Source organism: Oratosquilla oratoria, chromosome 13 (genome assembly GCF_046742065.1).
Source record: "Oratosquilla oratoria isolate Oo_2021 chromosome 13, ASM4674206v1, whole genome shotgun sequence".
Classification (NCBI taxonomy): domain Eukaryota; kingdom Metazoa; phylum Arthropoda; class Malacostraca; order Stomatopoda; family Squillidae; genus Oratosquilla; species Oratosquilla oratoria.
In genome coordinates this window covers 9,035,058-9,047,557 of record NC_134789.1, presented here as the reverse complement: position 1 = coordinate 9,047,557, position 12,500 = coordinate 9,035,058, and the positions used below count along the sequence as shown (strand labels likewise).

Sequence of the window (12,500 nt, the reverse complement as noted above, 5' to 3'; positions counted from 1 at the left end):
AGTGAACCTATAGTTGTCCTGTGAAAGATGTTAAACATTATACTGGAAAAGCAGGTTGACGAGCAATTGAGTAGATATAGATAGTTGATCCCGTATATAATGAAAGGTGTTTCTTGATGTGTATCAATTGCGGTGAATGTCAAAGCGGTCACATCATGTTTGGTGTTACATAGACGAAGGGGCATTTCACAATTTAAATTGAAATACGTAAAGCATTAGCCAATGGCTTTTGACTTAGAGCCGGGAGATGTACAGATATACGATGGTAGATAGATGATAGTCAATGATTCGCTGTATTGAACGGAATCTGTGTGTAAAGGCCGCATTACTAGAACCTCACCGGCTAACCTAATGTGTAGGATGACTTCTGTTTGTTATATGTGGACGGGAATATCCCTGTATGTCGTGTATCTGTAAATAGGGAGTTTGTCTACAGGTGCTATTTATGAAATGCCTTCGCTTGAATACCAAACAGAGGTAAGGTAATTACGTAACCATAAATCAATTTCACGTAGATTTTTCTCGCAGTTGCTTACTGTATGATAATAGGTGAATAACCAATTGGTAATTGCTTAACAACGTACATGTTAGGGAAATAACAGTATATCACTTAAGGTAAGACAAACATAATCGACCATCGGACAGTAACAGATGAAGGGGAACGGATCCGTCTCGTCTCACAACGCATGCGCTACAGGTAGACTGGAAGGGGTCTAGTATAGGATAATTATTACGCAACAATGCATAGAGCCGAGGCTTAAATTTCCATAACAATATCCCCCAAGTAGCTCCTGCTATTGAAGGACAGTGTGCACACCCGCGACTCGTCACTGTCTAACAATAGGGGAGCGGAGTGGCGTGTCCCTGCAACACTAAAATGTATAGGGTTGCGGCGAGCCACTGTATAATATTATACAGGTTTGCCACGAGAGAGCGCGGAAGCTCGGATGTCGCTGTGCGGTGAGGTCCGGGCTCGTATTCATCAAGGGATAGGTGCGCGGGAGACTTATTTCGTAATACCCGAGTGAGTTATTGTTGTAGACGCGGATATAGAGCCAGAAGACGGACAAGGGAGCGTCTAACGTCGTGCGAGGAGATGCAGATTACCGTCTGACGCGAGCGGCGCTACTCACTGAATGAGCCCCCGTGTCTCATACGCGGAACAAGATTGCGTGGATAAATGGTCACACACTGAACAAGAACGAGGGATTTGAGCGTCCATCTATTCCACTTGACAGATTAAGTTAGCAATTGAATCCTGTATAAATCCAAAGGGATAAATGGTTAAGCGCTATTGGAAAAAAAAGTACTGAAATAACAGTTGATGAGTTGTTGATGGGAGTACGAGGATTATCTGTCCTTTAATCTTCATATATTCGGATGAAGTTGAGACGTTTGACAAGACTGTATGGATGACCGGCTAAATATCTGATAAGGATGAGAGGATAGCGGGGAGAGGGGGGTTGGCTGGGTGTTGGCACGTGCTATGAAACAATTCAGATAAGCACTTATTCGACGTAGAACCCAAGCACTCGCTTGTAGAATTTCTGTCCGGGAAATTGGATAAGCACGGCGCGTCATTATACATAAGCTTAGGTGAGAGCGGTAAAGAGAACAGAACATGGCCACAATAGATACAAAAAGGGACGGAAGATCAAGCACATCTACAACACAGAAGGGATGATGTAACGGATTTAGCGAGACTAGAAAAGTAGCTGATAACATACAAAGAGGAGGGTAGCTGTACTAAGAGCAGAGATCTTTTTTTTTTTTTTTTTTAACAAAGGCAAAGGGGATATTTAGTCCTACATAGAGGAGGTAATCATTAGAAGTACGACGGTAAGCCGTGGTAAGAAGCGGTAAATCTCGCAGTAGCGGTATCAACAACTGAAGGGCGTCCATAGATCCACAGGAGGGAATGCGGCGGGAGGATGCCTACAGGAAAGCGGTAATTCGCACGGTAAAGCGGTAAGCGCTGAAATGGGAAATAACAGAGCCGACGGAAAACGGCGGCGGTAAGTGGCAAGGGCAAGACGATGAAAGCTCCAAAGAGGTGAAAAGGGGTAAGGGATGCTAGAGGTAAACAGTTTGTGTATTCAACAATCAGCACTAAGAAGGCTTACCGATTTACCACGGTGCAGATGATGGCAAATGGCGTGAAGGGAGTAGTAATCAGAAAGTCTAGCGGTAACAGGAGGGGTGGTAAATGGAGCAAAGGGTTAATAAATCCTATCCGAACAATGGAGGTCGTGCTAAGGCGGCAAATCTTAACGCCCAGCGATGAGCGGTAAAGGCGAGCGGGAAATTAGGAGGAACGTAGGAAATTCGACGAGATAAATATGAAGAATAGGATTAGTAAGAGGTATTCTCAGCACAAACACATGCACATTTGTAATGTTGATTATGAATACCGTACTCCACTGGTGGGAATTATACTTGTAAGCGTTAAAGGGCGGTAAGGAGCGGAAAGGGGCGCAGTCCCTCCGTCCAAGAAAGCGGCAAGGAGTCTCAGAACGGCGGTAAGATAGGCAAATTGGTGGTAAATGCAAGAAGACGGCGAAAGGTAAAGGAGAAGGGCTTCAGATACTACATGGGATGATATAATTCCTACTTGGAATAAGCAAAGCCTTACATACGACCGGTTTTGTCTTATGGGAAATAAACGACATCCTCTAGCCACTATATAACACTCTAGACTGGTACACTAGACTATCTAGAAGAGCTTTAGGCTCTACATGAAAGATGCTTGAGATATGAATTTGAAGCAAGAGGGATACAAACTAAGCAAGGGTAGGAGTGAGGCAGGAATACCATATATGGGCATAAGTCTACAGAAGAGTGTCTGTATTCTACATTCCTGCGTGACCCCAATAAAGTCTCGTTCTAGTGAAACACTACGCCGCAGGAGAACGGAAATACCCCCAACAAAACAGCGGCGAAATTCTACGAGGGAGTGATGATGTTCTACGGTGATATGTTACATTTTGTTAAGGATGCTGGGATTTAAGCAGTACTACGCAACACCTGCCGTATATCAAGGGTCACCTTGTGACAAAACCCTAATGGTCTAATCCTGCAGGATATTGGGAAAATCCTACTGTGCCGGGGGACATGAGAACCGGTGGGACGTAATGGGTTGGGGGCAAAGCACTGCCACGATTTATACTTTCCCTAAAACCGAATATATTTTTCAAAATTAACCTTTCCTCGTGATTATTGCATTGCTGGGGAGCAGACACTACATACACCTCTCGGTCTTTGCAACCGAGCCACCACACAATAATTGCATCCAAAAGGAACCGGATCATACCACGATATAACAGGTGGACATGTAATAGAATAGGACATTTTCGGGTAGTCTTTAAATCAGAAGGGATATTTTGGGGCACCCCAAAATTCGGAACAGAGATTTTGGGGCCAAAAGGCGCAACACTCAACTAGATATGAACCACAACGCAAGTTAATTGACATGTGTTAAGTCAGTGTTATGTTTAGAGTAATAATGCACTGTAGTCTATTCTGTGACCTCGTACACGCACGCGCATATATGTATTAGGTATGTAAGTATATATATATATATATATATATATATATATATATATATATATATATATATATATATATGTCTATACACACACACACATATATCTATACATATATATATATTTATATATATATATTTCTATACGCACACACACACACACACACACACACACACACACACACACACATATATATATATATATATATATATGTGTGTGTGTGTGTGTGTGTGTGTGTGTGTGCGCGCGTATGTATATATGTATGTGTGTTTTGTGTGTGTGTGTGTGAAGGGAAAGAGACTAAATATTCCTGAGAAGAATTGAAGCTAAACAGCCTTATGTACTCAATTTGTGCTACTATGGTAAACTTAATGTATCAATGTCGCGCGCGTCTATGCGTGTGGACGAACACGCACTCAGTGCGTATAGCTGCGTGTTGGGGAACTTGTGATGAACTTAGTGATCGGCTCGTAGGGCAAGTGGCGGTGAGGTATATAGAGAGGAAAAAAAGTTTAGCGTATTGCCCGCGTGTACGCACCGTTTGCGTATATGTATGCATAACGTGTGCGTACGTATCCGATTCCATAGAGAATGGGAGTTAGCTGGAAATTAGACAGTCAGCGGCCGAGGCGGCATCACCCCGTCCCACATTCCGTCTCTAGCGCCCCTTCCCCCTCCTGTCTATCCCATGCCGTCTCTCTCTCTCTCTCTCTCTCTCTCTCTCTCGGCGCGCGAGAGAGCTTCCACCTCCCCCTTCCCAGCGTGCGAGCGAGCGAGCGAAAGGAAAATCCGCCACTGATTCAACCAACACTACTGTTGCTTATTGGACTCTTGTAACTGCGGTCACCACGTGCGTTTCAAATCCCGATAGGACAGGTGAAGAGGCTGTCAGGCGAACGGGAGGAGCGGGGTTAGCCAAGGGCCGTTTGGTGCTGACGAGGAAATGGAAGCAAGAACGTCGCTGGAAGACAAATCGCGCTTTTGGTCTTTGCCACTTGGCGCGGTCCGTCACCCCAAACTTGCCTAAGCCGATCCGTAGCGTGTGTGTGCACGTGTATGCATTTGTGTGCGTTATGTGTGTTTGTGCGCGCGCGTGAGCGTGTGTGTGTGTGTGTATGCATATGTGTGTGTGTGTGTGTGTGTGTGTGTGTATGTGTTTGTATGCTGTGTGTGTTTATATACTTTGTTATGGTTCGGTTGGATACCTTGCATAGTTTGGTTTCACTAGTTTCCCCCCCCGATAGAAGAGTTATCTTTGATAAACGGGTGTGTTGCGACTTGGATGGAGAGTTTGTAGGCTAGTCACTGCCCTTTGCTTAAGAGAAAACTTCTCATATCTCGGTTATCTTGTCTTGCCTTCACGTCACAGAGGTACAGTTCAATGATGACATCAACTGTGTTGTTATTATTAGTAATCACTGTTGTCACCACCAGTCAACAGAAAGACCAGTGCTGACCGTAACACCAGCAGATTCACCGCCACCAACAGCAAAAACAAGAACAAGAACAACAACAACAAACAGCAGCAGCAAGAACAGCAGGTGCACAGACCCCTGGGATCTCCTGATGTTGTTTTTGTTGTTGTTGTTGTTGTTATTGCTAGGGTTGTTGTTATTGCGGATATTAATGCTGTCGTTATTAAACAAGAGCCAGCTGTAACTGCTGACATCACTGATTACCTGGGGCCTCTGATGGAGGCTGAGGTCATACTCATATGAAATTTAAATACCTCAAGGTGGACCTTGAAGTAGAGAATAAGAAGTAGAAAAAAAATAGATGAATAAAATTATACCGCTCTTTTATGTCCTTGTTTTTGGCTTAAACTTCTTAGAAACTAAATGACTTTAAAACTACTTTAGAGGATTTTGGTTGACGCCAGGATTTGGTTGGGATACAAACATGCACACTCTGCACACTACCTGAAGTTCGTTTACTAGCTTATCCGTCACCTTCGAGCAAGGAATCGATTCTGGTGCCCAGTTCATATGTTGCGAGTTGAAGGAATTGAAAGAGTTGAAGGAGGACATGGCGTTGAATGAATTGAAGTATTGTTGCCCCATCGTTGTCGCCATGGTTGGAGGTGGTAGGCTCGTTGGGAGATATGTTGGAGGCTGGTAGGCTATGTCTTCCTCTCTAGCGATCATAAGTTCGTCGCACTATGCCAGACAACGGGTGAAAAATATTTTTTTCTTTGATTTGCTTAGCTTTGGCTTTTGTTTTGGCTTTGAGGGTGGAGTCCAGTACGGGGGTGGGTGGGGGGAAGGGGTGTGTGTGATTTTATACAAAACGTAGGAAAATTTTCAGTGTTCTTTCCTGTCCTATCTTTTACCCCCTCTCTCTCTCTCTTTCTCTTTCTCCTTCTCTCTTTCTCGCGGTTACACTAGTTTCCTTAAGCCCCCTTTTTTTTTCTTACTCTTCCCCCGAACTGGTACCGAGTTCAGGGGCTTGTTTTTTCCTTTGTACGCTCTCACTGCAGTTGTTCCTCGCGGATGACAGATTTCTTTCAAGACGGGGGTCTAAGAATTACATGGTCTTTCCACGTACGCAAAACGACACTACGATATATTTCCACGCACTCGACAGTTCCCCGAATGATTAAGAAAAACAATAACGATAACAACAACGCTCTTCAGACGGTTTCCAGACGGCAGTCGACGACGACGACGGCGACGACGACGGCGACGACGACGACGACGACGACGACGAGCTCCTCCACCGGCGGGGGCCGCGGAACGACCTACTCTCCACCGGACAGTTTCTCTCGGTGGTAGGGAGAGCCCGAAGTTCTCCGTGCGGTTCTCGCGAGCGGGTGTAGACGCGCACACGGGTCCGCTTGCCTTGCAAGACTTAAGACGGGCAGCGTTCGCGTTAAGGCAGGCCGGGACTGACGGCCGTGCGCGTTTCGTCACTGGCTGGCTGGATACGTCGCCCGGCGCAGCGCCGTGGTGGGCAAGTCAGGGCTGCTACTGGCAACTGGGGACTTAGTCTCCAGCAGACAGGCAAGGAGGTGTTGTTTCCCCCTCCTCCTCCACACCTGGTACCCGAGCGTGAGGCCTCTGGTTCTGTGGTGCTAGTGCTCACTGGCTCCTACTGCTGCTGCTAGCCTATCACGACCAACAGGAGGCTCGAGCCACGTAAACACAGCACTACTACTGTAAACAAACTACTGTCTATAGGAGCCCACCATAGATCGCTTCCAAGGTGGCCAACAGCTGTTTTTTGTCGCGACTGCCTTGCCGTCCGACAGAAAAGTGGAGGAGCGACCAGGAAAGAATTGCACGTCTTTACGGCGATGGGTCCCAGCGCCGAGTGGGGGGGGGGACCAAAAACCAGGGTAAAAAGGCTCTCTTCAAGCTACTAATAAGACGCGAGTCTTCTAAGCATGTGCAGCACAGGGGGGTTCTTGAGCCCAGCCTCGTAATTAGGGAAGAGAAAAAAGACGGCTGATTGGTTGTGAGAGCCGAGGGGCGGGGTAGGGCAGTGCTACCGCGGTTCCGGCCCGACCCCCACAAGCCCCCTCCCCCCGCACACCCTCCACCAGACCCCCCTACGCGCACGCGCACACTGCACGCGCCCCCCGCCCCAATCGCGAGGAGGGGAGAAAGGCCACGCTGGCTGGGCCGGGAGGGGAGGAGTAGGGTGGTGGGGAGGGGGAGGGGAAGAGGGTCGGGGTGGGTGGGTGGAAGGGAACACCACCACCACCACCAACCACCACCACCACCACCACCACCACTACCACCATCACCACCACCTCGACTCTTCCTTCTCCTACTCTTCCTCCTCCTCCTCCTCCTCGTCCTCTTCCTTCACCTCGCTCGCTCCACCGCCACCGCCCCCGCCGATTTCGCGTCCCTACGTAACCTTAGCAGGTCTTAAGACCGAGAGGAAAAGACAGCCCAAGCCATTTCTATGCAGATGCATTTCTCAGTCTAGCCTTGATTAGCATACGGAAAACTCGACAAGATGGTTACACGTTATTTGACTTGTGCCCAAACTTTGTATAGTCTCTAACTGTGAACAAGACAAAATAAATTCGCTAAGAACTATGCAAGTCGACAAAATCCTGGACCAGAAGCAGTGGAGAGTAGAGAGAGAAAGAGAGAGAAAGAGAGAGAGTTGGAGACAGAGGGTGAGCGAGAGAGGAAGAGACAGACAGGCAGACAGGAGTCAGACGGACAGGAAGAAGAGTGGCAGACTTGGCTGAGTGGTTGGCTTGTTGGCTTGGCTTGGCTTGTCTTGTCTTAGTCCTCCCCGCGCCAGTGCAGAACCTTAGGGCACGCGGTAAGTTTTTCAGTTTTACGTCAGTTCCAACTTAATCCTGGGCTTCTTTCACACATCTGAGACCTAGTCATGCCGGGCAACGCTAGAACAATGCCAGATAAGAATAACGAAAAAAAAGAGAGAAAAAAAGATAAAAAAAAAAAAAACTAATTCTGCACAAAAGAATACAATATCAAAGAAGCTGCCCGTGTTTTACAGAACTCACGTGGTTTCTGTCGCACAAAAACACGTCTTTGTAAATGTTGATATCCTACCCAGGACCAAATAATTTAACACATATTACACATACATTATTCACACACATACACATGCACACACACACAAATATATATATATATATATATATATATATATATATATATATATATATATATATGTATATGTATATATATATATATATATATACATATATATATATATATATATAAATATGTGTGTGTGTGTGTGTGTGTATATGTAATGTTTATGTATATACAGATATACATATGTATAGAAATATATATACACATATACATGCTAAGATACATACTGTGAAACAAGTTCGCCACTTAAACACCTGCAACTATCTCCAAAATCCATCCCTCTTACCTATCCCTCCCTAGCCTTTTCTTCTTCCCTCTCCCTCCTCCTCACCTCTCCCCCTGTCCCCTCCCCTCCACTCCCTATCGTGGCGTGGCAGTGTGGAACTGGTGGAACGGCGTGGTAGGCAGAATGGAACGGCGGTAAGCAGGTTAGTGAGGAGGCCGGCGGGTTGTAGTAGTAGAGCGACACCCGCCCGTAGATATGAGGGTGTTTCACACAAGACACCTTCGATCGTACGAAGCCGCCTCTCGCAGAACCCTAGCGTCTCCTCTCCCTTCGAGCTGGGCTTAGCACGTCTGCACATCCCTTTCTTCCCTCTTCCCCGTCGCCGCCTCCTTCGGCTGTGCACCACCCGGGCGACCGTCTTCGGCAGAAGGTGGGGGCGGGGACGACGACAACGGCCGCGACGAAGAGGAGGAGGCGCGAGAGGGTGAAGTCGTTGACGGCGACGAAGACGAAGAAGAAGGAAGTCTGCACCGACGATCATTCGCAGAAGCTTAGTTGGTGTACAGGAACACAAGGAGCAGCAACGGCACAAGTGGCGCAGGGATACTCCGATACCAAGACAGATTCTGCTTCGGTCCTCGGCCTTTCTTCGACCCTCTCCCTTCCCTTCTCCTCGCTTTTCGTTTCTCCCACAAGGATTTTACCTCCATCTCCCCCTTTTTATTCCTTAATCGCCAACACCGCCATTGTCGTCATCATTATCGCTAATGTCATCTTTGTCGTCATCATCGCCACCATTATCGTCATCATCATCATTATCACCATCATCATCATTACCACCACCATCACCACCACCACCATCACCACCACCACCACCACCACCATCATCATCATCATCATCGTCATCATCATCACCACCGCCATCATCATCATCATCATCATCATCATCATCATCACCACCACCGCCATCATCATCATCATCATCATCATCATCATCATCATCATCATCATCATCACCACCACCACCACCATCATCATATCATCATCATCATCATCACCAACAACAACAACAATACCACCACCACCATAACCACCACTACTACCACCACCCCTCCAGTCACCACCACCATCTTTATCATCATCACCATCTTTATAGTCTCTATACTCTCTTATTATCCTTCTCCCACTTCCTTCTCTCTTTTCTCACCCATTTCTTCTTACGCCTCTTTTCCCCTTTCTCATCCTCCTACTCCTTCTCTCTATTCTTCAGCCGCATTCTTCGTTCTTCTTGCTCTCCCCCCCTCAACCCCTTGTTTTCTTCCTTGGCTCCCGATCTCAGACACCTTGGACTGTGTCTTCCAGAAGATCGCAAGAGAGCCAATCGAGGCGGTCCGGCCCAGACATAGACAATCCCTACTCAAACGTCTTTCACTTCATATTTCTTCTCTCTGCCTCTCCCTCTTCTCGCTCTCCTTCCTCTTCTCTTCGGTCTTGCTCCTCTACCCCCCCCCCACACCTTTTCATTTCTCCCCGTATTTCTCTCTTTCTTTCTTTATTTATTTCCTTTTCTCTCCCTTTCCCTCCCTCCAACTCTCTCTCTCTCTCTCTCTCTCTCCTTCCCTTCCTCTCTCTCTTTCTCTTTCTCTGTCTCTCTCTTGCTGTTTTTCTATGCCAAACCTCTAATTTTGTCTCTTATCTTGTTTCATCTTCATATTCTTTTCTTTTTCTTTTTCATCCACATCTTTATTTTCATTTTCTTTTTCTTCCTCTTCTTAATCACCACCATCGCAATCATTATCACTATAGCTTTCTTTTTTATTTTTTTCTTTTTCTTCTTTGCTTTTTCGTTTCTCTTTCTTCTTCTTCTTGTTTATCTCCCTCCTCTCTCTTTTCTTCTCTTCTTTTTCATCTTCTTCTTCTTCTTCTTCTTCTTCTTTTTCTCTTCTTCTTTTTCTTCTTATTCTTCTTCTGTTTCTTCTTCTTCTTCTTCTTCTTCTCCTTCGTCTTCTTCTTCTTCTTCTTCTTTGTCTTCTTCCTCTTCTTCTTCTTCTTCTTCTTCTTCTTCTTCTTCTTCTACTACTACTACTACTTCTTTCTCTTCATATTCCTCCTCCTCTCTCTTCTTCCGCTTTTCTTTTTAATTTGACTTTTCCTATTCTTCTATTTATTCTTTGATTTTTTTTCTTTCTTTTTTCTTTCATTCTTCTTTCTCTTCTTCTGCTACCCCTTTTTCATTTTTTCTTTCCCTTCTTCTTTTCCTCTTTTATTCTTCTTTCGCTTTACCTCTCTCTTCTTTTTATTTTCCTTTCTCCTTCCTCTTTTGCATTATAATCTTTCTCTTTTTCTTCCTCTTTTCAATCACATTTCGATTATTTTCGCTCTTTTTTTTTATTTTCCTACTTCTCTTTTTCCTACTCTTTTACACTTACAGAACCACTGTTTTCACTTTGAGAAACATCATTTTCAATACTCTTCTTTCAGTCGATTCTTGAATTCTGTTCTTCAGGCAAGTGTCTATCTCATACGCACTTCAGTTCTTCTCTCAGCATGAGTTGGCTAGACTGGTGACCTTGAGGCTATACTTGACTACAACTCTTTTATGAGATCTACGGACCCGAGGTTGTGATCCACAAGACGCGTCTAGTTGGCCAAGAACACGGTTGTGAACGATAGGGTTGTGTCTTCAAGAAAGAAAGAAGAAATCGAAGTGATGTTATAACCAATCAGGTGTTGTGAAGAGGGAACTGTCTTAGGTTGTTTACAAATCGACGAAGCGTTAGTTCAGTGCTTACGTGTTCATATCTGATTTAATGGCGCAATCGTTCAAATTAGAGAAACGATGTGGTCTAGATCAAGGAAAAGAAAATGAACATTGACGAAACAAAATATGAATTTACAGAGACAAGACAATGAAGTTGTGTTCAGTTGCCTGTGATAGGATCAAGCACACAATCAAATCCAGTACAGCTTAACATCATCTACGGTGCATAGAAAGGAAAAACAGAGATAAGAATATGACCATGGAAATGTATGATACATTGGATAAAACTCAAACAGATATTTATTTACGAAGGTGTGTGAATTCTAGGATTGTTGTTAAGATACGGTGTTAATCCTCTTCAAGGGCTCCTAAGACGTTTAAGATAACTGAAACCTAGACTTTCTTCAGGTATCGTAACATACTGTATATTTGGTGAGTTAAGACTTCAGTCATAAAGTATTAAGTGTAGAGCAATATGAAATACCATAAACAAGGAAAGAACAATAACAATGATACAAATAGCTTATATGAACATATCAAGTGAGAACCTGCTGCAACTCAATAAAGATTCTAGATGATTTAATACCATCTGAAAAGGGATACAATTTCATATCAAGACGAGAAAATTATCATAAAATTCTTTAAGAGATAATGAATACATATGTGTGTGTGAATATGTGTGTGTGTGTATTTTTTCTTGCAAAGAATCACAGAAAAATTTAGAGATAAAACTGTAGCTTGACGTCTATGAAAATCTAACTTAACGAATGAGTCATCTTCTGAGTTCAACATCTAGAAATACTTATATTACTGGAAAAAACATATAACTACCATTACCGACATGTTTCAGAGTACAAATAACCCAATCCTTATCCATTGTTGTTGATTTCATTATCGTGTTTTTTGTTATAAACGGAACAAAATCATTGCACGTTAGTAAACCTTAATGAAGAATCTAGTTTCCCCAAAATTTGCATTAAATTAGCTTAGAGGAAAAAAGAATATTACATCGCCTACCAGTACATCCCCTCAAGCAGATATATTTGTATCCACAACAGCGTGTAATTCAAGGCTTCTCGCTCATTTACAATATGATTTTCAACATATTAAGTCCGCAAAAGAAAAAATGAATATCAAACACACAAGAATATGTATGTATATACAAAGTGAATATATAAAACATACCAACTCATTAGAAAATGTACATATGCATATCACTGAAATAATGGGCAAAGAAAACAATGAAATATATTTATAGAAAAACACACAATATACATATATATGAATACATGAAAACATACACACACACACACACACACACACACACACACACACACACACACACACACACACACACACACACACACACACACAAACACACACACACA

At 44.1% G+C, this 12,500-nt stretch overlaps 1 protein-coding gene across 5 annotated transcripts in view; it reads right to left on the bottom strand.

The window, feature by feature from the left end:
• The window catches only part of LOC143032304 (uncharacterized), a 751,965-nt gene that overhangs the window by 580,478 nt on the left and 158,987 nt on the right, over positions 1-12,500 (bottom strand). The window contains exon 1 of one of the 5 annotated variants that reach the window (XM_076196808.1): positions 5,492-6,867. The exons of 1 other annotated variant lie outside the window; for it this stretch is intronic. In XM_076196808.1, coding sequence (XP_076052923.1) covers positions 5,492-5,686 — 195 coding nt within the window. In that variant the 5' untranslated portion in view covers positions 5,687-6,867. Of the gene's footprint in view, positions 1-5,461; positions 6,868-12,500 lie in introns of those variants that run through there. 3 more of the 5 variants (XM_076196807.1, XM_076196810.1, XM_076196809.1) reach the window with 3 other exon arrangements.